General features: G+C 33.9%; 4 protein-coding genes and 1 long non-coding RNA gene across 6 annotated transcripts; 3 read left to right on the top strand and 2 right to left on the bottom strand.

The window, feature by feature from the left end:
* Positions 1-1,751: 1,751 nt before the first annotated feature.
* LOC121775853 lies at positions 1,752-2,988 on the bottom strand. The gene is made up of 3 exons (XR_006045198.1): positions 2,861-2,988; positions 2,198-2,369; positions 1,752-1,930 (listed from the first exon to the last, which is right to left on the bottom strand). It is a non-coding gene; the product is annotated as an uncharacterized LOC121775853 (long non-coding RNA).
* Positions 2,989-3,196: 208 nt separating this feature from the next.
* Positions 3,197-5,388, top strand: LOC121775852 (protein CUP-SHAPED COTYLEDON 2-like). The gene is made up of 3 exons (XM_042172929.1): positions 3,197-3,353; positions 3,439-3,722; positions 4,695-5,388. Exons 1-3 carry the CDS (start codon positions 3,197-3,199, stop codon positions 5,151-5,153), a joined length of 900 nt encoding a protein of 299 aa, XP_042028863.1. The 3' UTR covers positions 5,154-5,388.
* A 1,480-nt stretch (positions 5,389-6,868) lies between these two features.
* On the bottom strand, positions 6,869-7,345 carry LOC121777813 (protein GRIM REAPER-like). Its single transcript, XM_042175167.1, has one exon. It carries the CDS (start codon positions 7,343-7,345, stop codon positions 6,869-6,871), a length of 477 nt encoding a protein of 158 aa, XP_042031101.1.
* Positions 7,346-13,493: 6,148 nt separating this feature from the next.
* On the top strand, positions 13,494-15,556 carry LOC121775810 (eukaryotic translation initiation factor 6-2). The gene is made up of 8 exons (XM_042172878.1): positions 13,494-13,627; positions 13,937-13,990; positions 14,062-14,158; positions 14,235-14,320; positions 14,410-14,454; positions 14,712-14,842; positions 14,959-15,069; positions 15,145-15,556. Exons 2-8 carry the CDS (start codon positions 13,981-13,983, stop codon positions 15,400-15,402), a joined length of 738 nt encoding a protein of 245 aa, XP_042028812.1. The 5' UTR covers positions 13,494-13,627; positions 13,937-13,980; the 3' UTR covers positions 15,403-15,556.
* Positions 15,557-16,013: 457 nt separating this feature from the next.
* Positions 16,014-21,930, top strand: LOC121775808 (AP-5 complex subunit zeta-1-like). Of its 2 annotated transcripts, XM_042172874.1 has the most exons (16): positions 16,018-16,274; positions 16,372-16,512; positions 16,906-16,997; positions 17,794-17,890; positions 18,216-18,259; positions 18,360-18,448; positions 18,617-18,708; positions 18,780-18,926; positions 19,160-19,307; positions 19,441-19,517; positions 19,837-19,908; positions 20,355-20,402; positions 20,490-20,617; positions 20,714-20,870; positions 20,972-21,179; positions 21,497-21,930. In XM_042172874.1, the coding sequence occupies exons 1-16, from the start codon at positions 16,173-16,175 to the stop codon at positions 21,544-21,546; spliced, it is 1,692 nt and encodes a 563-aa protein (XP_042028808.1). In that variant the 5' UTR covers positions 16,018-16,172; the 3' UTR covers positions 21,547-21,930. The 2 variants fall into 2 exon arrangements, with proteins under 2 accessions (XP_042028809.1, XP_042028808.1); XM_042172875.1 differs by lacking the exon at positions 21,497-21,930 and having other exon boundaries at positions 16,014-16,274; positions 20,951-21,091.
* The last annotated feature ends 428 nt before the right edge of the window (positions 21,931-22,358 follow it).

Genomic DNA, 22,358 nt, shown 5'->3' with positions numbered 1-22,358 from the left:
TTAAAAAAAAAAAAAAAAAAAAAATCAAATATCGGACGTCCGACCGGGACGTCCGACCTTCGCCACAGTGGCGCCCGTCCACCCGCCCTTCCCGGGGACGTCCGAGGACACCCGACGTCCTCACGGGACGTCCGTATCCGACCTCCGACCTCCCAACGGCGGACGTCCCGTCGCCCTTCCCGGTGTCCGACCGGACGTCCTACCGGAGGGGCGCCATAGGAGATGCTCTAATACTACATCTTTGCAACTATAATTTCAAATCATCAGAGTTTTTGCCTTTTGGCATTGCAATATGAGAGTCAATTCAATATGGCCATCTAGTGGATGTTCTCCCACTGTTCCTTAATCCTTCCTTAAACTACTATTTGCGGGTCTCACTGTAATTTTTTACTCTATTCCATAACTTGGAAATGGAACCTGCAACCCTCCGTTTCTATCCGTTCCTTAACCGTTCCTTAAATTACTATTCATTCAATTTCATTTTTTTATTTTTATTTCCAACCCAATTCAATTAAAACAAACTCATTTCATTAGATAAAATAAACTTACAACATAAAATTCGTAAAAAAAACATAATTTAATAATTTCCTAAAAAATAAAATTACACAATTTGACGCATTTGACACAATAAAAGTACGTACGGGAGCGTCGTTGGGGCGGCACGGCTTCTTCCGCCTCTCGGCGTCGATCTTCTTCAAGTGATTGTTCCATTATTTGAAGCATTTGTTCAAAAGGATCCATTAGTTTGATTAAATTTGGGAGAAGAAAAACAGAGTTGATTTGAGATGAAAATTAGGGTGGAAATAGAGAGGATTTGATAGGAATAGATGTGTGTTTGTAAGTGAAATGAGTATGAAATAGGAATATTTATAGAGTAAATAAATTAAAAAATTTTAAAAAATTAAAAACCGATAAAAAAGCGGTAATATTACCGTTGCAAATTTTTTTTTTAAATTAAATTCGATTTTTTAAAAAAAATGAATTATTGCGTCACTATGAAGAAACCCACTCGCGGGGCAGCGAGTGGGCGTCACGCATGCGCTGGGAGCTCGCCACGTCGCCTCGGCGCGTGGCGAGACGTGTTGTGCCGCGTCTCGCGGCGACGACTCGCGGCACACCATGGGGACGACACGGGCATCCACAACGCGGCACCTCGGAGACACGTGTTGTGGATGCCCTAACATTGCCCATAACAAAATCAGAGTATTTTATTATGTAACAAATTAAGATAAACATTAGCAAAATTTATTTTTTATAACTGGTTTTTAAAATTATGCAATAAGCTAGAATTGGACTTAGAGCTTCCACTACGCTGTCCCCCCACCGTTCTTTAAACTACTATTTGAGGGCCCCACTGTACTTTATTCCTCCATCTCTTAACTAAGGGACAGAACCTGCAACGCTCCGTCCCTTAACCACCCCTTAAATTACTATTCATTAAATTTAATTTTTATTTTTTTCCAACCCAATTCAATTAAAACAAACACACTTTATTAGAATTAAAACAACATTAAAATTAAAAAAAAATAGAAATGGGCATAATTAAAATCCTAAAAAAATAAAATGACATAATTTAATTTTCTCCGCCAAAGTTTTCCCAAATGTGTTCAATTAGATCCTCTTGGAGTTGAGCGTGAGCGCTAGAGTCGCGTGTCCTTGCCCGAATAGACAACCGTTCTTGTATTGACGGATGCGCTCCACTTCGTGGCGGACTACTTGCGGTTGAGCTTCCGGGGGATTCGGGGTCGAACCAATTTCCCGCCTCGGGTCCTTCGTATTGGACAATCATGTTGTGCAAGATTATGCACGTATACATGATGTCGACCATGCTCTCCATGAACCACGAACGAGCCGGGCCTTTGATGATGTTGAAGCGTGCTTGAAGAACCCCGAATGCCCTCTCCACATCCTTGCGAGCAGCCTCCTGCTTCTGCGCAAAAAGAGCCTGCTTTGAGGAATAGATGTGTGTTTGTGTGTGAAATGAGTATGAAATAAGACTATTAATAGAGTAAATAAATAAAAAAAATAAAAAAAAAAAAGAAAATAAAAAATTAACGGTAACATTACCGTTTGAAAAATAAAATTTTTTTATTATTAAAATTCGATTTTTTTTTAAAAAATGAATTATTGCGTCATCGGTGACGACGCCCACTCGCGGGCCAGCGAGTGGACGTCATTCATGCAAAGGGGGCGCGACCTGTCGCCCGGGCGCGTGACTGGCCAACGCATCCCTTGTCTCGTGGATACGGGCTACGGGACGGGACGAACGTTGCAACGCATCCAGCGGCGGAACCGTCCCTCCGGGACGGAACGCGAGCAGCGCGCGGGACGTGGAGGCTCTTAGATTCATGATTATTGCAGCAAATTACCTATTCAGAACACAAAATAATTTATTTTAATTGTTATATTTTTTTGATCTTCAATTTTACTCCCTCCGTCCCCCAATTTGAGTCACTCTTTTCCATTTTGGGTCGTCCCCCAATAAGAGTCACTCTTCCCACTTGCCATTTTTGGACATCAAAATTACCCTTCATTACACCAAAAGTCAAAGGGACCCCACATTTCACTACCTAACTCCATTTATTACACCACACATTCAAACTTTTCCTTAAAACTCGTGCCGAGTCAAAGAGTGACTCAAATTGGGGGACGGAGGGAGTAACTATTTGAGACAATTGAGAATAAAGAAAATAATGAATAAGTTCCAAAAAAGCAGAAAGTTATGGTTTAAAAAAATGAGGGTGACGTGGCTAGTTAGATGAACAGGTATAGGATAGAGCATGTGATGACAAAGTGAATCTACAGCGGTGAATCGCAGAAAAAACGAAGAAAAAAAGGAAAAAGGTAGAGATGGATTTACCTTGTCTCTGTCCACACGATTATTTTCCAATCTTGTACTGTGCCTCTGACACCCGAAGATATCCATCAGCTTTATCGATCCATGGTGAAATTCATCATCACCTCTCCCCCTCTCTCCTCATTTCCCCCCACTGACATAGAATTACCTGCACACTTCGTCACGCACGCACGCATATTCAAACAAATTCACACACACGCTCTCACGCACACACGCTATCCCCGCTGCCGATTCCAGACCTCTGATTCTCCCCAATTCCATCAACTCCCCATATAAAGCCACTAATCAACACTCCATAACACAGAATCCGATCTCAATTTCCGATCGCGGACGAGAAAAATGGAGAACAACGCCTTACCTCCTGGTTTCCGATTCCACCCAACCGACGAGGAGCTGATCACGTACTACCTTCTGAAGAAGGTTCTCGACTGCGATTTCACCAGCCGCGCCATTGCCGAGGTCGATCTCAACAAATCGGAGCCGTGGCAGCTTCCAGGTAGGTCGGATTAGGTTCAATTTCTTCTTCAATTCGATGATTTTGCTGTTTTTTTATGGAATTGAGTTTTTTTGGGGGGGATTAGGAAGGGCGAAGATGGGGGAGAAGGAGTGGTACTTTTTTAGCCTGCGCGATCGGAAGTATCCGACGGGGCTGAGGACGAACCGGGCGACGGAGGCGGGGTACTGGAAGGCGACGGGGAAGGATCGGGAGATTTACAGCTCGAGGAGTGGAGCGATGGTGGGGATGAAGAAAACCCTAGTTTTCTATAGGGGAAGGGCGCCAAAAGGGGAGAAGAGTGATTGGGTTATGCATGAGTATCGCCTTGAAGGCAAGTTTGCATACCACTACTTGTCTCCTAATTCCAAGGTAATTTTTTATAAAACCTTAATTTATTTTATGTAATATAGGTGAAATATTTTAAGCTTGTTATTGAGTTAATCTGAGGGTTAATAAAGTAGTAGTAGAAAAGTAATCATCATTTTTTGTGAGTGAAGAATAATGTGTGAATAAGTTGATATTTTTTAGCCTAATTTATGTTGTGAAGTATAATGTGGAAATTGATTGATAGTATTTTTTTAGCTTATATTGTTAATTGGGTGGAATGGTTGATATTATACCTTATAGTAATATATGTTGTGTGAATAGGTTAATATTTTTAGCACAATATTTATATAGAATAATACTTATAGTGTCTAAAGCTGAAAAATGTTTGAAGAAAGAAAGTTAGGGATTTTTATGACAAAAAAATAATACTATTAACATAATGATTAAAACTATGCGATTATTTTACTATTTTAGTTATTTTAGTATTCGGTTAAAATCTGTTCAACCTAACCTGACACTTTAGTTTCAATATTTTTATTAGAGGGAAATAATTGTGCATTATTGAGTGAGTATTCTGTTAAAATCTGTTCAACCTAATTAATTATGCATTATTGAGTTTTCAGAAGGAAATAATTGTGCGCCATTTGCGCTGCTTTTTTAATGGCAGCAGTGATTTTAAAGCTGCTTACTAATTATCCATCCTTTTCATTTTTATGGGGTGTTATTACGATAGCGAAATGACGTTTTAAATGTTCATCAAATTAATTTTTCATAATTGCTGTATTTTCAATTACGTTCTTGATTTTCAACTCATGCGACGTGACATGTAATGTGTTGTCTTTCAAATCTGGTTTTGAATTGTATTTTAGATATTACTATCAATCTTTTAATTGCCTTGTCAAGAACAGTAAGTATGATTGATTCATGTCAATCAATCTCGCTTAAATCAATTAATTTCGATAACTTAAAAAGTATATGATGTAACTTTTATACTCCACGTGGCAATCTATACAGGGAGAATGGGTGATCTCTCGCCTCTTCCAGAAGATCGGCGTCGGCAGCTCCTCCTCCGCCGCCAAGAAGCGGCCCGCCGCCGCCGTGAGCTCAAACCCTGAAATCAGCTCAGCGTCGTCCGCCTCCCTCCCGGCCCTTCTCGAACCCTCCACGGCCTCCAGCTGCTCCTACGACGACGTCAAGGAGCACGTGTCCTGTTTCTCCAACAACAACTCGCTCTTCCTCCCTCCGCCGCCTCCGCTGGTTTCGCTTCCTCCGTCGTCGTCTTATGCCTCGTATTGGCCGAGGCACGGCCTCGGGGTTCCGGCGTTCCCGAGCCTGAGATCGCTGCAGGAGAATCTCCAGTTACCGTCCTTCTTTGCGCCGCCGCCTCCGACTCCGGCGGCGGGGGATGGCGGCGCCGATCAAATGGGGTGGTATGGAAATGTTGGGAGTGAGCTGGATTGCATGTGGCGTTAATCCTGACCTAGGAATATGGGTGTCTATGTTAGTTCGAGTAGTCGTTAATTTGTAGCATGTTGTGGAAATGTGAAACGTGTGTGTGTGTGTGACATTTAATGTTTTCGGTGTTATGTTAGTACTTTTGTTGTGGGGCTTGTTGTAAGAACTTAATGTTAACTCGTTGTGTTGGTTATCTAGCTTCATGTAGGAGCACTTTTTACATCTATGTTGAAATCGTGTAGTTTTATTTGGACCTATGCATGTTCAATGGTGACAATTTGATTAGATTCATACTCCTATTCCTATTATTTTGTTATTTCTTAAATATGCGCAAATATATTGCCTATTTTGTGATCTATCCTATTTATTATAACAATATACACACTTTTTTCTGTCTCATGAGTATGCATATTTTAATTTGAGTCTCCTAATAATATGCATATTTTATTTTGAGAAATATTATTTCTCTATTAAGATGGGTTACATTTTTTACTAACAATATTTTTAATTATTTTTTATTTTTTTACTTTATCAATTATATATTAAAATTCTTACCCAACTAAGAAGTGCATATTATTGTGGGAGAGAGGGGTATGTATTTATCATGTCGTGACAATTTAGATTCATTTTCCTATATTTTGTTACATTTTACCGACTCCGTTATGCAATCATTTTGTCATTTTGGTACGTTGTAAATAGTGGAGTCAATTTCTATCTAGCAAAAGTCAATACATTGTTTCTCTCTTATTTTATTCTCTCATCATCGCTTTATCTTTCTCATTTCTTACTCTATTCTTCATTTAACTTAAATTACTTAACACATTTTTTCGTAAATCGTATGCCGAAAAGAAGCCTCCATTAATATGGAACGGTGTGATATTATTTAATTTATTTTACTCACATTTTAGTATAAAATTAATATATGATTAAATAAATCACATATTTTACTATATATCTTTTCAACTACTTTTCTTTAAAATTCTTAAATTTTGTGGCGAACTTAAATAGGATTCCTAATAATGATGAATGAAGGGTAATAATTCTTTACTACTTTCTTAGATGTGCATACATATAATTAGTAACGGAGTTAGAAAATTGAACTTGCGGAATTTAACATAATGAATTGAGGAAATTTTGGAATTTATGTCCAATAGCATAGCACCGTTAAAAAGGAAAAGTGCATTGTATGTCTGTTTGGGCTCCCCAATTTCCAAAGACTGCTCGATCCAAAACCTCATGACCTCAACTATATGCCAATAATTCAACCTTCAAACTCTTAACAAATTGAAATTCGCCTATCATGATGAAATGAAGCTCTTACAATTAAGTAAAGGATAATTCTATTATAAGTAGCTCATATTTATTCGTTAGCCCTTTATTTTAATGACAATATTAATAAAATACTAGTCTTTGAAAATTATTAAGGTGTTATCGCACTTCTTTGTCTTAATGGGCATTTAATTTCTTCGATGACTAATAAAAAAGCAAATTACGCTACCACACTTCCTCCAGTCTTACACTATCTTTACTTAGAATGTAATGTATGATGAAATCCCATTAAATAGGAAATGATTAGTGCCAAAAAAAATAGAAAATGAAAAAATGTTAATTACCATGGCATAAAGAAATTAAAAAGGGAATTAAAAATATAAATATCACACAAAATCAATACTAGTTTATAGGGTGTATAATTTTATTACATATCAAAGGAATCGAAAAAAGCAAACTATCTCTTATGCATAGCCACAATAACCGAAGTCACACTTGATTCCAAGAGGGCATTTCCTGCCGCAGTTGCCACAATTCGCGGCGTTCCCCAACACATTCGTGCAAACGCCGCCGCAGCACCGCTCCGTGAAGCGGCACTTGTGGCCGCACGCGCCGCAGTTGTTGTGGTCGCCGAGCACGTTGCGGCAGTGCTTCTTGCAGCAGTAGAGGAGGCACGTGCCGTTGTTCGCCCGCACTCCGTTGCATGTCACGACGCTGTGGTGGTGGCTCGTTGTCGTCGCGCTGCAGCTAGCGCCTTTTTTTATTGCGGCCGAGGCCAAGAACCGGCTGGTTCTTGACCTGGCTGGGTTGGTGGTGGGGGCGGGGGAGTCGAGGAGGTAGTATTCGCCCTCGTCTTCGAAGGACAGGGAGGTATGGATTAATTGGAAGTGTGGTAGGGAGAGGATGGTGAGAAGGGTGAGGATGGTTAGGGTTTTGGCCATTGTTTCTTTGTAGCATGGAGAGGTTGGTGGAGTTTAGAGTGGATATGAAGGGTTGATTGTGGGGATTTAAATAGCTTTTTTTTGTGAGAGTTTGAGGATAAATAATTTTTATAGTATAAGATATTTGTAGATGTTATTTTTATATGAATAGATTTGAATTCAAAAGACCTTTGGTTTCAAGTATCACTTTTTTAACTCATTGTAATTCAGTGTTTTATTTATTGATTGGAGGTGAATTGACTTATCAACTAGCTGTTGTAGTACCTATTTTTTTTACAAATTATATAATTGAATTGTGAGTATTTATAAGAGGTTATCAACTAGGTTATCTTATGCTTAACATTTTCAAATTACTATATGATAAGTTGTGATTATTATAAGAGGTTATTTGGGTTTTGGAGGAGTGCACGCAACAAAAAATTGATATTATAAGTTGCTATTAAATCTATATGTCATAATTAATTATATATATGAATTAGTGATTACATCAATATATAAAATTACATTTTACTTTTTTTTCTTCTTTATTTCTTCATGCAATTTCAGCCTTTTGTAATACTACTTCAATATCTGACAATTTAATTTCCACTGGCATCAACTTAGTTCTCAGCAATTTTGACAAAATCTACAATAAAAGAAAGAAAACGATAAAGACATTGTAAGAGGTCTAGATATTTTGCCTAACTTTATTACTACTCTGTAAGAATAAATATATGTGTATATATAACTCGATGTTTGAAATTAATATAGTCAATATAGAGTTCATTCAATTACGTAATCCAATTCATCAATTAAGTACTCCATGTTTATGGCCCTATGAGTGTGACAAGAGAACCACATGAAAGGAATAATATAATTATTTGAAATTGGTATTGTGATTGGATAAGTAGACATGTTTTTAGTTAATTAATCAGAAATACTAATGACTTAATTAAACTAATCATGGCTTGATTAACACTCCCCGAACCTCGCTGAGTGCACGAAAAAAAGGATCCCATTATTCTGCCGGATGAACCGAATTAGGGACAATTTATTTGATTATGATTTAATCGATCGAATGGATATGATATTGACAAATATTATGGAAAATATGCATGTACTAGATAATTAAATACATATGATAAAAAAAATAAGTAGTATATAATAATTTTTCGAATTTTAAACGTAAAAAAGCAATTTTTCTTAATTTTTTCAATATGAGATACTTTGGTTTTCGTCCCAAATCGACTTTGAGGAAACAAATTCATAAATTTATGATTAAAAAAATTATAGAATTCAAATCTATTCTTTTCCTAACTACTATGATTTTGATCCTTTTATCCCACAATTTTATATCTCGCATCTAGTCTAGCTACTTTAACTATTTCAATATTAAAATCTTGTATTATTTTATTTTTGAACCTTATTACATTGTCCCTCGTCTATGAAAAGTATGAACTATTTTGTGCGCCCTGAAAAGTATTAACTTTCTAGATATTGTTAAACAATACAATACCCCTACACATCATCTTGTTTACAATTTGTACCATTATACTACGCTATTTATGATGTGGAGTCCACTCTCCACTAACACTACTTACATTACCATTTATCCAACTCTCTCTTATTTTACCAATTACTATATATTAAAACCCGTCCCGATCCAAATGTTCATACTTTTCAGGGATTGAAGTCACAACAAATTTGGAGCTTAGAAATTACTAATATTATGATCATTAAATAATCAATTTAGTTATAATTGTTTTAAATATTTCACGTTATATTTCGACAAATGCAGATTAAATTAATTATCATGAAACTGAACTAACACACTAAATTGTATAGTTAGATATTTATATTACATTTTGGAAAAAAAATTATCTTCAAACAGGACGGGGACACAATATGATACAACATGGCCGACCGACTAAGACTAAATAAAAAAAATTAACATACTTATTGTAATGTTCTAAGTTGACTCTCTACCAACCTATGTAGCCTAAATAGAATTTATATTTTAATAAAAATAAATATTTCACTAAATATTTGTTCTTTTTCGTATCAGAATCAGAAGGAAATAAATTCTCAAGAAGTGATATTATTGTTTGTCTTGGAATATTATGAAATAGAATAATTAAAGTCTGAATTTACAATGCACAAAAAATTTGGTGTTGGATTTTTGTTTGCTCTAAGCATATATAACCCGGTGTTTGAGCTCTTTGAAAAATAAGAAAATAAAACATGTAGGCCGATTTTTTAGCATTATTATGTCGAGAGAAAGTAAATTTATTATAAATTAAATTTAGAGTAGTGATAACTGATAAATGTACATAAATTCTATAATAATCAACTCTTTTTAATCATCCACAATTTTCCATGGGCAGAAATCCTGTTTTTAACATACAAGTATGAATACGCATGGTACATTTTATTTTATTTATTATTTTATAATATTATAATGTTATAAAATATATTTAAATTTGTAATTTAAAATACTTGCAAATTATAAGTGTGATATTGTATATTGATCGTGTGTTTAGTTTTTTGTCATACATCATAGTAATTAAATTAAGTTTATAGATTAAAATATATTATAAAATTCAATTTAACTTACAAATTGAAATACTGACAAATTCAAAATTATAATTATGTTAAAGATAATGTCTGTATGCTTTCTTTACTTATAAAGTCTAATTACGAAATGAAATCTTTTTTATATTTTCTTTATTTTGTTTAATTTATTAGTTTAATTAAATTTCACTGATGTTATAGAGAGTAAAAAATAACTGCATCCAATTTTACGTTTTATTCATTGTTATAAATGCAGTACAATTGGAAGTTTTAATTAAATCAAAGAAATAGTTAACTTTTTTTTATATTGCAGTTCACTTTGAAAATTATTTATTATCTTGATAACAAATATATCCATAATTTATTGAATAAATATTTGTGGACTTTATAAGATTAAATGTATTAAAAAGTCATAAAATATAAGTAAATTTAATTTAGAATAATACACTTTATTTTTTTAAATCGATTGTTTAATTCATTTTTTATCATTTACATTGAACTTTATTGTGGTGCATCAACGCTATATCTAGTTTCTATCATGTGTCCTTCTAGAGGGGGGCACAATTAAATATGTATAAATTTAATATATTTTATAACAAATAATATATTACTAATATTCAATAGCATTAATGTCTATTGATCACGACATAAGTTTAACCACAATATAAATAAAATTGCATGTCAAATATATTTAAAAATTTCCTCAAAGATGTGCAATAAGAATAACATATAAGGAGTGATTTCTCTGTAATTTCTAATAAATTAACTAAATAACAAATCAAGTTTTGATTTTTATGAATTTTGTGAAATTTAAAATTTGAATAACATTTTTTAATGTATTGGAATCAAACAAAATATATAAATCGAAAACAAATACTAAATGCGCGTCAAACGAGAGTAGTGCTCATATAAGGTATGTATCATATCATTTATCTTTAAACATATACTCCATTTCATAACATATGTGTTTAAGTATAAAGTGATCCACAAATCCGGTGTGACACATATACATAATTAGGTAGCACTTACCTTAAATAAAATGTAAACATGCAGTATTAGGTTGCACATACATATTATTCATCTATAAAATCTACATATAAAGAATTTAAATAATGGAGTAATAATTTAATCTATTTTCTTGTTATAATTAAGGTTTTTAAAATAAATAAAATGCAGTATAAAATATCAAAAAAATAATATATTAATTAAAAAAGAAAAGAACACAAGTTATATACTACTATATATAAAGTAAAGAATAAATGTTTAGATCTCATAATATTTTAAATATTTTTTTTGGTACACATAAAATAAGATGCATAATAAAATTAAAAAACAGAATAAATAAAACTTTAATATATATATATATATATTATCTAAGAAATAAATATAACTAATTAACATACATAGCAAAATAATAGCTCATTTAATTTCAATAAATTATGTTAACTGCAAGATATAAATTATTGTTATTTATGTCAATTGTTATGCAAAAGTCTATATCGTCAAAATGAAATATATGAAAATCTTATTTCTTAATCTCGATCATATTTATACCATAAATATCATTAAAAATATTAATTGAAAAATTGAAGTGAATAACCAAAATACAGTTCAAAGTTAATTCAATAAATTCTAGTGAGTTCCAGCTTGTCATGTGATATTGTTCATCAATTTTAATCAGTTGTTTTTTTGAGCCAAATAGTATAGTTGTACCCCTAAAAATAAGGTCATAATATATGTAGATCAACCTCTAATTAATTTATATGAAAAGTCATATGTTATTTTCTACATTTTAAAGAGGAGAGGGATGGGTTCGAAACTTGCCAAAGCCTAGGTATTTATTATTATTTTTTTCAATTTTATTGTGTTTTATGCAAAATGTACCTTATTTTTTGTAGGGAAAAGATTTAATTTCGACATTTGATAGTAATTTAAAGGCATTATGTAAAAATCATATGTCTGTGCAAAAGTTCGATGAATTGCTTTTGTCATTTTGTTTTGAAGATTTAGAACACATTAGACTTTTAAAATTCATAAAAAAACTTAATATTTTTAAATTTAATAAAATTTCCTAAGATAATAAGACTTAATTTGTAAATAAGACTTTGATTAGATGTAAATATTTTTTGTAATTTAATAAGATTTTTGTAAATTTTTTTAATAGCGAATGCATAATAATTTTTTCTAATTAAAAAAGTTTTATCTAATTGGGAGAGATGGCTGCAAAAAATTAGAGAATGGTGCTATGATAAGACTATGAAGAAAGGAGAAACAGAAAATTTATAAAAATTTGACGTGGAGGGGAGTATTATGAGCAAAGAATGATTAAGATGAAATGTGAGCATTAGATATGATCGATCATAAGAGATTTAGTTAGATGTGATATTTGAATATTAAATTACTTTTTTAAGATATACAAATAATTAGGGGTAATTTAGTAAGTAAATAATACAAAAGATAATAAAACCGATTTAAATAAAACCGGTTCGGTCTGCTTAAAAATTAAGGGTATTATGTATGTTTATCTTTTCCCTTGAATTTAAGTGTTTAATTATTTTCTATTAAAAAAATTACAATAATTCTAAAAGTAATGGAAGTGATGCATTTTTTCAGAATTACCACGATTCTCTATTTTCCATTACTTATATTTTTCAGTTTTTTAATTCTTATTTCTTTACATATTTAATACTACTTTTTATATATTAAAAGACAATCTGTAATAATAAGAACATTAATAATAATTAATATTTTAATTTTATCCAACCCAGCTCGACCCAGACCTAGTACGGATCAGCGTAGAGCCAATGCGATTGAGAAATTGGGCTGAGCAATGACACTTACATGAAATAGGCGCTATTTGGGTCGGCATGTGTTTTAATGTAAAATTGGCGAAATAGGAGAGAGATAGAAAGAAAAAGTAAATAAAGTATTGTTAGTGGATAATGAGTTCCAGCTTATTAGTGAAAATACTTTCCAAAATTAGAAAATGCATATTCTTGTGGGACGGACTAAAAAGGAAAGAGTGCATATTTTTGAACGACGGATGAAGTATCAAAGATGACTTGCGTAAATTCCTAAACTTTTTAATTTTGAGTTTGCATGGAGACTTTAAATTCGTTTATAAATTACGCCTAAACTATTGATTTATTCCAATTTTGTAATTAACTAGTATTAATTTGCTAGAATTAGATAATTTATTTATGTGACATTATCAAACGTTAACCAAAATAATATTGTATTTTAGACCGTAAAACAATGTCATACTAAATTAAATAATTATTTTTTGAATTATAATTTACTATATTAAGCCATATTACAGTCAAATTTTGGGTCAACTACAAAATCAGAAAAATGATATTTTAGTAATTGTTAGACAGATTTTAAAACTGATATACTAAATCAGAATTCGACTAAAGTTTAGAAATTTACATACAAATATTCCTAATTAATTTTATTCTAATTTTTCAACTAATTTTTAAATTTGTGTATCACATCAGAATTTTAATTTTTCCAAAGGCAATGGATTGGGTGTTTACTGAAACTAACCTTAAGCCCAGAAACAAGCCCATAATATTTAAAGCAAAAAAGAAAATTTAAATAAAATTATAAAATCTTGACCTAAAATTCTTCTTCACCTCCTCCATCTCCAAGCTCCTGCTTCCGGCTAGGAACAGCCACGCCGCTTTTTATCTTCTTCTTGAGATTGATCGCTTATTCTTCTACTTAATTAAGGTATTTCTGTCCCCTTCTGTGTTTTTCTAAGAAACATTTTCAAAAATTAGAGGTGTATGTGTTTGAAACAGTAGTAATTCAAAACCTGTTGAAAAACTCAGAGTGGGATTGATCTTGCTGTGCAATTTGAGTAGTTAATTTAAATTCTATATGCGGCGATTGTGCAATCCTAGCTGGCTGGAATTTAGTAGGATTTAGGGTTTTAGGTTTAGTGTCTCTCAATACCTGCATAGTTGTATTCAGCTTCAAGTTGCGGTCTATTTGTAGTGGAGATTTTTATTCGGTTTTTATCTGTTGTTTGATGTGCAGATTTGAACGTTTGTTGTTCATCGTCCAGCTCCTTATCCTTTACTATGGCAACAAGTAAGTATTTTTGGTTGCTTAAAAAGAGTGTTGGAGAAAAGAGTCATTGTTAATTTTGTTTGGATTCACAGGATTGCAATACGAGAATAACTGTGAGATTGGGGTTTTCTCCAAGCTTACCAATGCCTACTGCCTGGTTGCGATTGGGGGTTCGGAGAACTTCTACAGGTATCATACTTGTAACGGCTTTTGGCAGTGGTTATATATATATTTCATTAGTGTAATACTTGGTGTTTTGTGGCAGCACATTTGAGGCTGAGTTGGCTGATGTAATTCCTGTGGTGAAAGCCTCGGTTGCTGGCACCAGAATTATTGGACGTCTATGTGCAGGTCAGCGTTTGGTTGCGTTTTGTTTATTGATTCCTTGAATTAGTCACACTACTTATTGACTTACATGAATAAATTTACTATTTGTGCAGGAAATAAGAATGGTTTGCTTTTGCCTCACAATACTACTGATCAAGGTGATCCCAAAACTTATAGTAATAGTTTAGAGTTATAGCTGTATTAGGATTGTGAAAGGATTGTTTTGGATGTTGCAACTGCTGGAAGCCCTAGTTGTACAGCTCACTTTAATTGTTTTTATTCATATTTTGTTGTGTCATTGTGTTGCAAAATTCTGATTATTTCTGTGTTATGGCCTTCTTTTGCGAATAAGAATATTACTCGGTGTTCTGATTTTCGTAGACCTGATGTTGTTTGTGTATTGTGTTTATAATAGAGCTTCAGCACTTAAGGAACAGTCTCCCTGATTCCGTTGTTGTTCAGCGAATTGAGGAGAGATTATCTGCCCTAGGTAACTGCATTTCCTGCAATGATCACGTTGCTCTTTCACATCCCGATCTCGACAAGGTAAACATTCTAAGTAACTGCAAAGTTTTTAGTTCTTCCTTAGTGTTGGATATGATGCCAATTATTAGTCTGGATGCACTTCAAGAAAGTTACTGATGTTCAATATTATCTGGTAGGAAACTGAGGAATTAATCGCGGATGTGCTTGGTGTGGAAGTTTTCCGTCAGACTGTGGCAGGCAATATTCTCGTCGGCAGTTATTGTACCTTTTCCAACAGAGGTGGCCTGGTAAGACTTAAATTCTTTTTTAAAGAGGATTTGGACCATTTTTCTTTGTAGTTACAAATTTACTCGTTGTGACAGGTCCATCCTCATACATCCATTGAAGATCTGGATGAGCTCTCGACACTCCTCCAAGTTCCTTTGGTCGCTGGGACTGTGAACCGTGGTAGCGACGTGATAGCTGCTGGCTTGACAGTGAATGACTGGACAGCTTTCTGTGGGTCAGACACCACTGCAACCGAGTTGTCTGTCATTGAGAGTGTGTTTAAGCTGAGAGACGCCAAGCCTAGTGCGCTGGTCGATGAAATGAGGAAATCGTTGATCGATACCTATGTGTGAAACACATCCTTTTGTGCCTGAAGCAGTAATTTGCTTTTGTACCAAGCGGTATGACCAGATTTTGTTAAGTGTTTGAATTGGACAAACATCTTTTCTTTGTTGTGATACGATATTATTCATCAATATATATCAGTTGTTTTTCGCCCCATGTCAATTTACGAAGTTGTGGCGTTTTGATTGCGACGATGATTAACTATCATAAAGTTTTAAGTAGGTATTTCAATCCCTATTTATTGATTGCAAGAAAATGTTTTATCTATTGATTTGGTAAAAAAATTGAAAGTAGATAAAATCATTTTAAGAGTTTGTGTCAAATCAAATTTCCAACTATTGTATCTCATGGATTTTAATCATATAGATAAGATGGTATTATGTGTAAATAATGAAAATGCTAATATGCAAATTCTATGGAATAAAAATCAAATATAAATGTATAAAAATATATTGAAATAAGAATTTTATAGTTAACTATGTCCAAATAGAACGTTCAAATCAGACAGATTAAAAGATAAATTGCTAAAAATAACTATCATCAAATATGGTGATTAATCTCACAATTTAAAATTGATAGATTATGGTTTTACGTGTAAATAATGAAAATGCTAAAATGTTTTAAAATTTATGAAAAAAATGGAGCAGTTGAATTTCACGTAAACTGTAAACTGAAGAAAGAACAGTGATGATCACTGATTCACTTCGAAGATTGAAGATTCACCAGCGCGCCTCGTTTGATATAATCGAGCAAGGTAAACGCAGCCTCACTGGAAAAAATGGGGGATAAAGATAAAGAATGGGAATCTCATCTCCGATCCCTCTCTTCCGCCGCCAGAGATTCCGCCGACCCCGCCGCCGATCCTTCCCTTCTTAATTCGGTTGAATTTCGTATCAAAATTTCCACATTTTTTTTGCACTTATATAATTTCGGTGATCTTCTTCCAGATTTGCTGATCTCTTATGTGGATTGTGTAGGTCAAGAGCCTGTATGAGCTCTGCAAAAGCGATAAATCAGACGAGCTGGTAGCTAGGGTTTATCCACTACTCAATAAGATATTTCATCGCTGTGTTGCTTCAATTTCGCAAACTCAAGCCTCCAGCGGCCTCCTTTTGCTGGTAGTCCTTTTTGTTTCATCGCCGCTGTTTCTCAAGATGTATAATATATTCCTAACTGTTTGTTACCTTCGATTAAGCTATGTCAATAGTTCGTCCGCAAATTCTCTCGGTTATTTAGATTTTTTATGGTCAGGTCAAACTTGGAGGATTATTGATGTTGTCCTTGTCACGATGTTGTACCTTTAGGCTTATCGCTCTGGAATTTCCTATGCTTTTCATCTAAATACATATTGTATGCTTGTATAGAATTTCATACGCATTTTAAGTTTTCGATTTTAGATAAGGCGTTTCCTATATCAGCATGCCAGTAACCATAATGTTCATGTTCTTTTTGGTTTATGCATGCCTGCTGTAGAGGTTTTCTCATTGTTTGGTTACTCTTTTGTTATTCAGGCAATTCTACAATTTTTTCTTGATTTTGGGGATATAGTTTTACTCGATGCTGAAGCTAGTCTGAGGACGTTTTTCCGCTCCTGTTTGAGCCGGTAAGCAAATTAATTTCTCTTCTATAAGGTTGATATAGAGTTGGGACAGAGTCATATGCCATTGGCCAATATATTTTGTCAGAGTTGTATGTTCTGCTAATTAAATATCAAGTCTAATAAATACAGTACAAAAGATTAGTAATGCCAATTGCAAGTATAAAAAACACAGTAATTTACTTAAGGTTTCACTTAAGATCATTGTTGGTTTTTTGAACTTTGATTGATCAATAAACATGATTGTACTTATGGTCAGTTTTTCTCATCCTCACATTGAGGGATTGAGCAATTTCAGTTTATCTCAAGCAACTAACAGTCAAATGAGTCCTATGGGTTTCATTAATGAAAAAGGTGAACCCACCCTTATGGAGGCTAACCATTCAGCACTATGCTGGTCTCTTTGGCTTGGAAGGGATTCAAGTGGTATGACATAGGGTTAAGTTTTAAGTTTCTTAGTGGGTGTTAAATCAGAACAAACTTAAAAAGCCTACACTGTATCTGATTTAACTACTACTGGGCTTCTATTGTTTGGATTAAATGATATCTATATTTTAGGCTTGATTAGTATCTTCTTTAGCAATAAAATTTGTTTGTTTCTTATAAAAATATAAAATAAAAAGTGAAATAACGGCGTTTCCTTTTGTGGCTAAGTTGAATCTAAAAGAAAGTAAGTTGTCTTTCCTGTATCGATTTACTAATCTTGTGTATTCTCACAGTCATTATCTTATGCCCTTACCAAGATCTTAAATCTTTATTTTGATTGTCATTATATTCCCATCCGTTTTAATTCTTGGTGCAGTGAGTTTGCAGATCCTGTTGTTGCAGAAGCATCACTAGCATTTCTGAGCTCAAACAAAACAAAACTTCTGAAGGCTTTCCCTACATTATTTCCGCAGGTATATTTTGGATAATTCTTATAACTGCCACTAACGTAGGATAAATTTGACATCAATGATCTGTCCCATGATATGTGCTAGATAAAATAAAAATTAAAGGCAGCAGCATCTGAGATTCATCCAATCCAATGATTTTCCTCATCATAGACACTTATTGATTGGATTTATAAATTTGGCTTCTGATGCAAATCATGTCAATCAGTTCCAGCTTTAATAGTCTAAAATACAAACAATGGTTTATGAATTGAAGTCTTTCACATTCTTTTCTCCCCCCTTAAAGTTTATTACAATTGCTTATATATGTCAATTACATTGACAATTGCAGTTTTTCCCTTTAATGCTGAAGCTGATTGCATGGAATGGAGAGAAGTAAGTCTTATATTCTGTCAGTGTTCTAAATATTGAATTTTGTTTTATTTTTATTTTAATTTTCTTGGTAGCCCATTTATATTGTACCTTTGTCACACAGATTAAAAAACTCATTCCTGAGTATTTTCTCTGGATTTATCTCTCCTGGGTCGTTCATTCCCCTGTTTCCAGCCCTTGTAGACTTACCCAGTAAGTACTTTAATGTACTGACATTGCTTGATACTGAATCGTGTGTGGATACTTATAAGTGAATAAGTGACAGAGATCTATATAATTGCTTTCACATCACTACTATTTTTCAATCATTTGTTTTTTATGTTTCTAGACCGTGACAAATTTTCTCTACGTTTTAACTAGTATTGGTTGTGGCATTGGAAAAAGTGGAAAGAAGTTCAGGGTCACTTGTGGGAAGCAGCATAGCTTCAATTCAGAAAAGTGCTGCACCCGAGGTGTGTAAGAAATGATGACAGTGAACAATTATGCTTTTTTTGTAACTGATAGTTATTCCCATATGAAACAGATGCTGCTTGCTCTCATGGATGAGGCATATACTGGCTCAATGATAGGAGATGGAGGTGCAGATTCTGAATCTGAAGATAGTGCTCCTATGGCTGCAGCTGACCCAATTTTTCTTGATCTCCTCAAGGATGAGAATGAGGGCCTTGCTGTATGGTACCTTCTGTAATTGGTAGAAATAATATTGCTTTTCTTTCCCCCTTTTTTTTCATCGAACTCGGCATCCATTTTATAAACTCCTTCCTCTACTTAAAACATTTTATCCCCATCCACCATTTTAGATGAAATTGGCATTTTAGAAAGAAAGAAATCCTGTATTAGGGAATATGGTTACTGTCAGGCATACTGAAAGAAATCCACCTTGTTCTCTCTCTGATGTTTCAGGAACGTCATTGGACCTCTCCCGCTATGGCGTCAGCTTTGCAGGCAGTAATAAGTACCCCTTTGTCCAATAGACTGAAAGAAGCACTGAAAATAGCTCCACAGCTTCTCGATTCCTATTTCAAACTAGCAGTTTACGATGCTAACGATTGTACGTATATAGATTGCTGTTTCTTTATTTTATCTTTATCAGAATATGATTTATTGAATTAAGCTCGAAAGTACATCTGGGCTGAGTGGTTTTCTTGGACTCTGGTGTTGGTTCTAACTAATTTGTATGCCAGCGTTAATATGTGCTTTGATTCCTTTGATTATGGCGAGATATTCAACCTTATTTCCAGACAAAATGTTTTGCTATGAGGTAATTTATTTCCTTTTTTTTTCTTCGTCTTCGCCTTATGTTATCCTTTTTAGTAGTAAGTTGCCGACTCCATAGTCTTATTAGAACAGATTGGCGTCCATGTCATATCAATCTGTATGAAGTTAAATACTAATATTTTCTCTCAATTTTATATTCCACGTAAACAATAATGTTTCCCTCTTTTCGTTTACTCCTTTTTTTGGCCTCATCCCCTGCCTCCATTATGGCACCACCTTCCCAATGTTTATGATCATAATAAGACACTAAAGATGAAAGTGTTATTTAATGAATGGTATGACTTGTCTTATGTACAATGCAGGTACAGAAGAGGCTCTTAGAATTTATGCTTTCTGCATTTCATCGATCTCCTCATTTCATTGCACTTCTTAAGGTAATTTCTTACATTATTTATTTTGCGAATTAGACCATATAAAATCTAGAATTAAGTTCAAGTTCATTTATAAGAAAATAGAAGAGTTTGATGCTGCTTTTGAAATTTTGATATGGATACTTTTCATTGATTGATCGCACCACATTAAATTACTTCCTATTCACCACCTACTTCCACAAACTATGCTTAATCCTATCTTTCCCCCAAAAGCATGATCTGGCATTTAGCTTTAGCCTTTATTTGGACCATAAACATTCTTAAACCAATGTTTCTTTTTTAATTTAAAAGAGAAGCCAGCATATCGCGTAGCAGACTATTACTAAAAGAAATCAATGCTTGCACAAACATGCTAAATGTCAAGAAGTTTGGGTAATTTCGTTTCTCATTAAAAATGTGCAAAACATTGTTTTTGACTCGTGTGAGATGTTAATTTGTAAATAATGCAGAAGCCTATCGTTGACAGGCTTGGGGAAGCTTATGATAATCCTGGAAAGGTCTGAAGAGCATGCTCATTTCTCTTACGAACGCACAAATATTCTCACGTTTCTGCTTCATCAAATTCTCCTCTTATTCTTATACAGACTGAGTTAGGATTACAGCTCTGTTGGGCCATTGGGGAGTATGGAGGCGGTGGTGAGTCTCACAAAGATGCAGCTCGGGAACTATTTGAGAGTTTGGAATTACTTCTATACGAAAATCTATCAGCAAGGTAGGTATCATATTCATAGATAATCGCATGATATGGATGCTCTCACATTTATCCCAATAGGCTGATACTCATATTGTGCTTCTCGACTTTGGGAAGTCGCCTGGGGTTAGGTGAAGCAGCGCATGGTTCAGGGAGCTCTAGTTTCAGAAAATCTTCCCAGTCAAGGCTTCTATGTTTTGTCGTGACTGCCATAGCAAAACTTGCCACTTATCACCGTGAGTTACTGCCAAGGGCCCGTGTATCTTTAGCAAAGGTCAGAACCGTGAACACTGCTCATTTATTTCGTTGCCACACTTGTTTATGTTTGCCTCTTAAATAAACCTGATTTGTTAGTGATTTGGCACAAATCTACAGGTTGCACGCTCTCGACTTTCAGATGCGAGGGTGTGGAAGCGCGCCCAGGATTATTTGGGTTTAATGAATGAGCCTGCAATATGTTTATCAGTCTTGGGCCCTTCTACGTCGGGTAAATTAACGCAACACCCAGGCACCATAAACTGGAATGAAGGCCATAAGAAAATGATAGCTCATATTCCATTCTACATCCTAGGTGGTCAAGAAGGTAAGCATCCATATTCAAAATGACTACTTCAGTATCACTGTTGCTCCCTTTCGTATTTTAATGCAAAATTGGTAAAATAGGAATAGAGACAGATAGAAAAAGTGGCTGAAGTATTGTTAGTGAAAATAAAACTCACTTTCTTGGTTGCTAAATATAGAAGATGAACGACCAAAAATGGAAAAACATGATTATTGGTCGTGGACGATGAGTATTATCAAACTTATATGACTCAGCGTCCATTAATTTCCTTTACAACATAGTTTTGCATTTCCATGCATATCATGTTAACTGACGAATGTACTAATTTCTTGTGGCAGGTCCCCCTCCCCACGACTTCTCGATTCTGGACATTCTTCCGACAGAATAGTCTTCGTTCCCGTTCCTGTTCCCGTTCCATTACCACCTCCATGTTCTGAATTAGTAGAGATCATAATACATATGCTAACAATGATAGAGCCAGCGTAGGCCAAGCCGCTGCCCCAGTGGGGACTTTGCTGGTGCCGGACCACGGTGGAGCTAAGTAAGGTCAGGTCGGGCGGAGAAGTGATGTAGCTAAAATAGAGCTTTTGGGAGTTTCGGCCATTTTTGGATCGATGAAGAAAAAAGAGAATTAATACTAGTAATTCTTTATCTTTTACTATTAGATCAGCTCATCAGTATACCTAACATGTGAATGACTTCTTTTATATTATGATTGTTTGTAATTAATAATTACGAGTTCGAATATTTTATTCAAATATGTATTGATAAATTTATGGATTATCATTTAAATTACAATTTTTTCTTGATTTCTAATTAATTTCATACTAGTAATTTTTTAAATACACTATTAAATCATAATCTTTGTTTTTTTCTCAATTTTATGATGATCAAAATTAAAATTAATATGATACTAATAAAATATGATATGACGATAAAATGATATTGTTATATTTTGAATTTTAATTAAAATATGTCAATATATTCAAAATGATGGAATTTTGATGTCATATTATCATATTTTTTGTTACTATATTTGTTTCAATTTGATTATCATGTGACAGTTTTGAAAGATGAAAAAAAATGTGATTTTATATTATAGTTTCAAAAGTTGATACTATGAGAAGTTATGATTTGAATGATAATTATGTTAAGTTAATTAGTTATTATAATCGATAAATAAATTATTCTAACAAGCGG

This window comes from Salvia splendens, chromosome 18, assembly GCF_004379255.2.
Source record: "Salvia splendens isolate huo1 chromosome 18, SspV2, whole genome shotgun sequence".
Lineage (NCBI taxonomy): Eukaryota > Viridiplantae > Streptophyta > Magnoliopsida > Lamiales > Lamiaceae > Salvia > Salvia splendens.
The sequence above is the reverse complement of the archived record's forward strand: the minus strand, read 5'-3'. Positions and strand labels throughout refer to the sequence as shown.

Coding starts and splice junctions, on each gene's coding strand:
- LOC121775852 (XM_042172929.1), top strand. CDS start 3,197: ATGGAGAACAACGCCTTACCTCCTGGTTTCCGATTCCACCCAACCGAC. Junction 3,354..3,438: donor GGAGCCGTGGCAGCTTCCAG/GTAGGTCGGATT, acceptor GGGGGGGATTAG/GAAGGGCGAAGATGGGGGAG. Junction 3,723..4,694: donor ACTTGTCTCCTAATTCCAAG/GTAATTTTTTAT, acceptor CAATCTATACAG/GGAGAATGGGTGATCTCTCG.
- LOC121777813 (XM_042175167.1), bottom strand. CDS start 7,345: ATGGCCAAAACCCTAACCATCCTCACCCTTCTCACCATCCTCTCCCTA.
- LOC121775810 (XM_042172878.1), top strand. Junction 14,455..14,711: donor TCACAATACTACTGATCAAG/GTGATCCCAAAA, acceptor TGTTTATAATAG/AGCTTCAGCACTTAAGGAAC. Junction 14,843..14,958: donor CACATCCCGATCTCGACAAG/GTAAACATTCTA, acceptor ATTATCTGGTAG/GAAACTGAGGAATTAATCGC.
- LOC121775808 (XM_042172874.1), top strand. CDS start 16,173: ATGGGGGATAAAGATAAAGAATGGGAATCTCATCTCCGATCCCTCTCT. Junction 19,909..20,354: donor ATTTCATTGCACTTCTTAAG/GTAATTTCTTAC, acceptor TAAATAATGCAG/AAGCCTATCGTTGACAGGCT. Junction 20,871..20,971: donor CCCGTGTATCTTTAGCAAAG/GTCAGAACCGTG, acceptor ACAAATCTACAG/GTTGCACGCTCTCGACTTTC.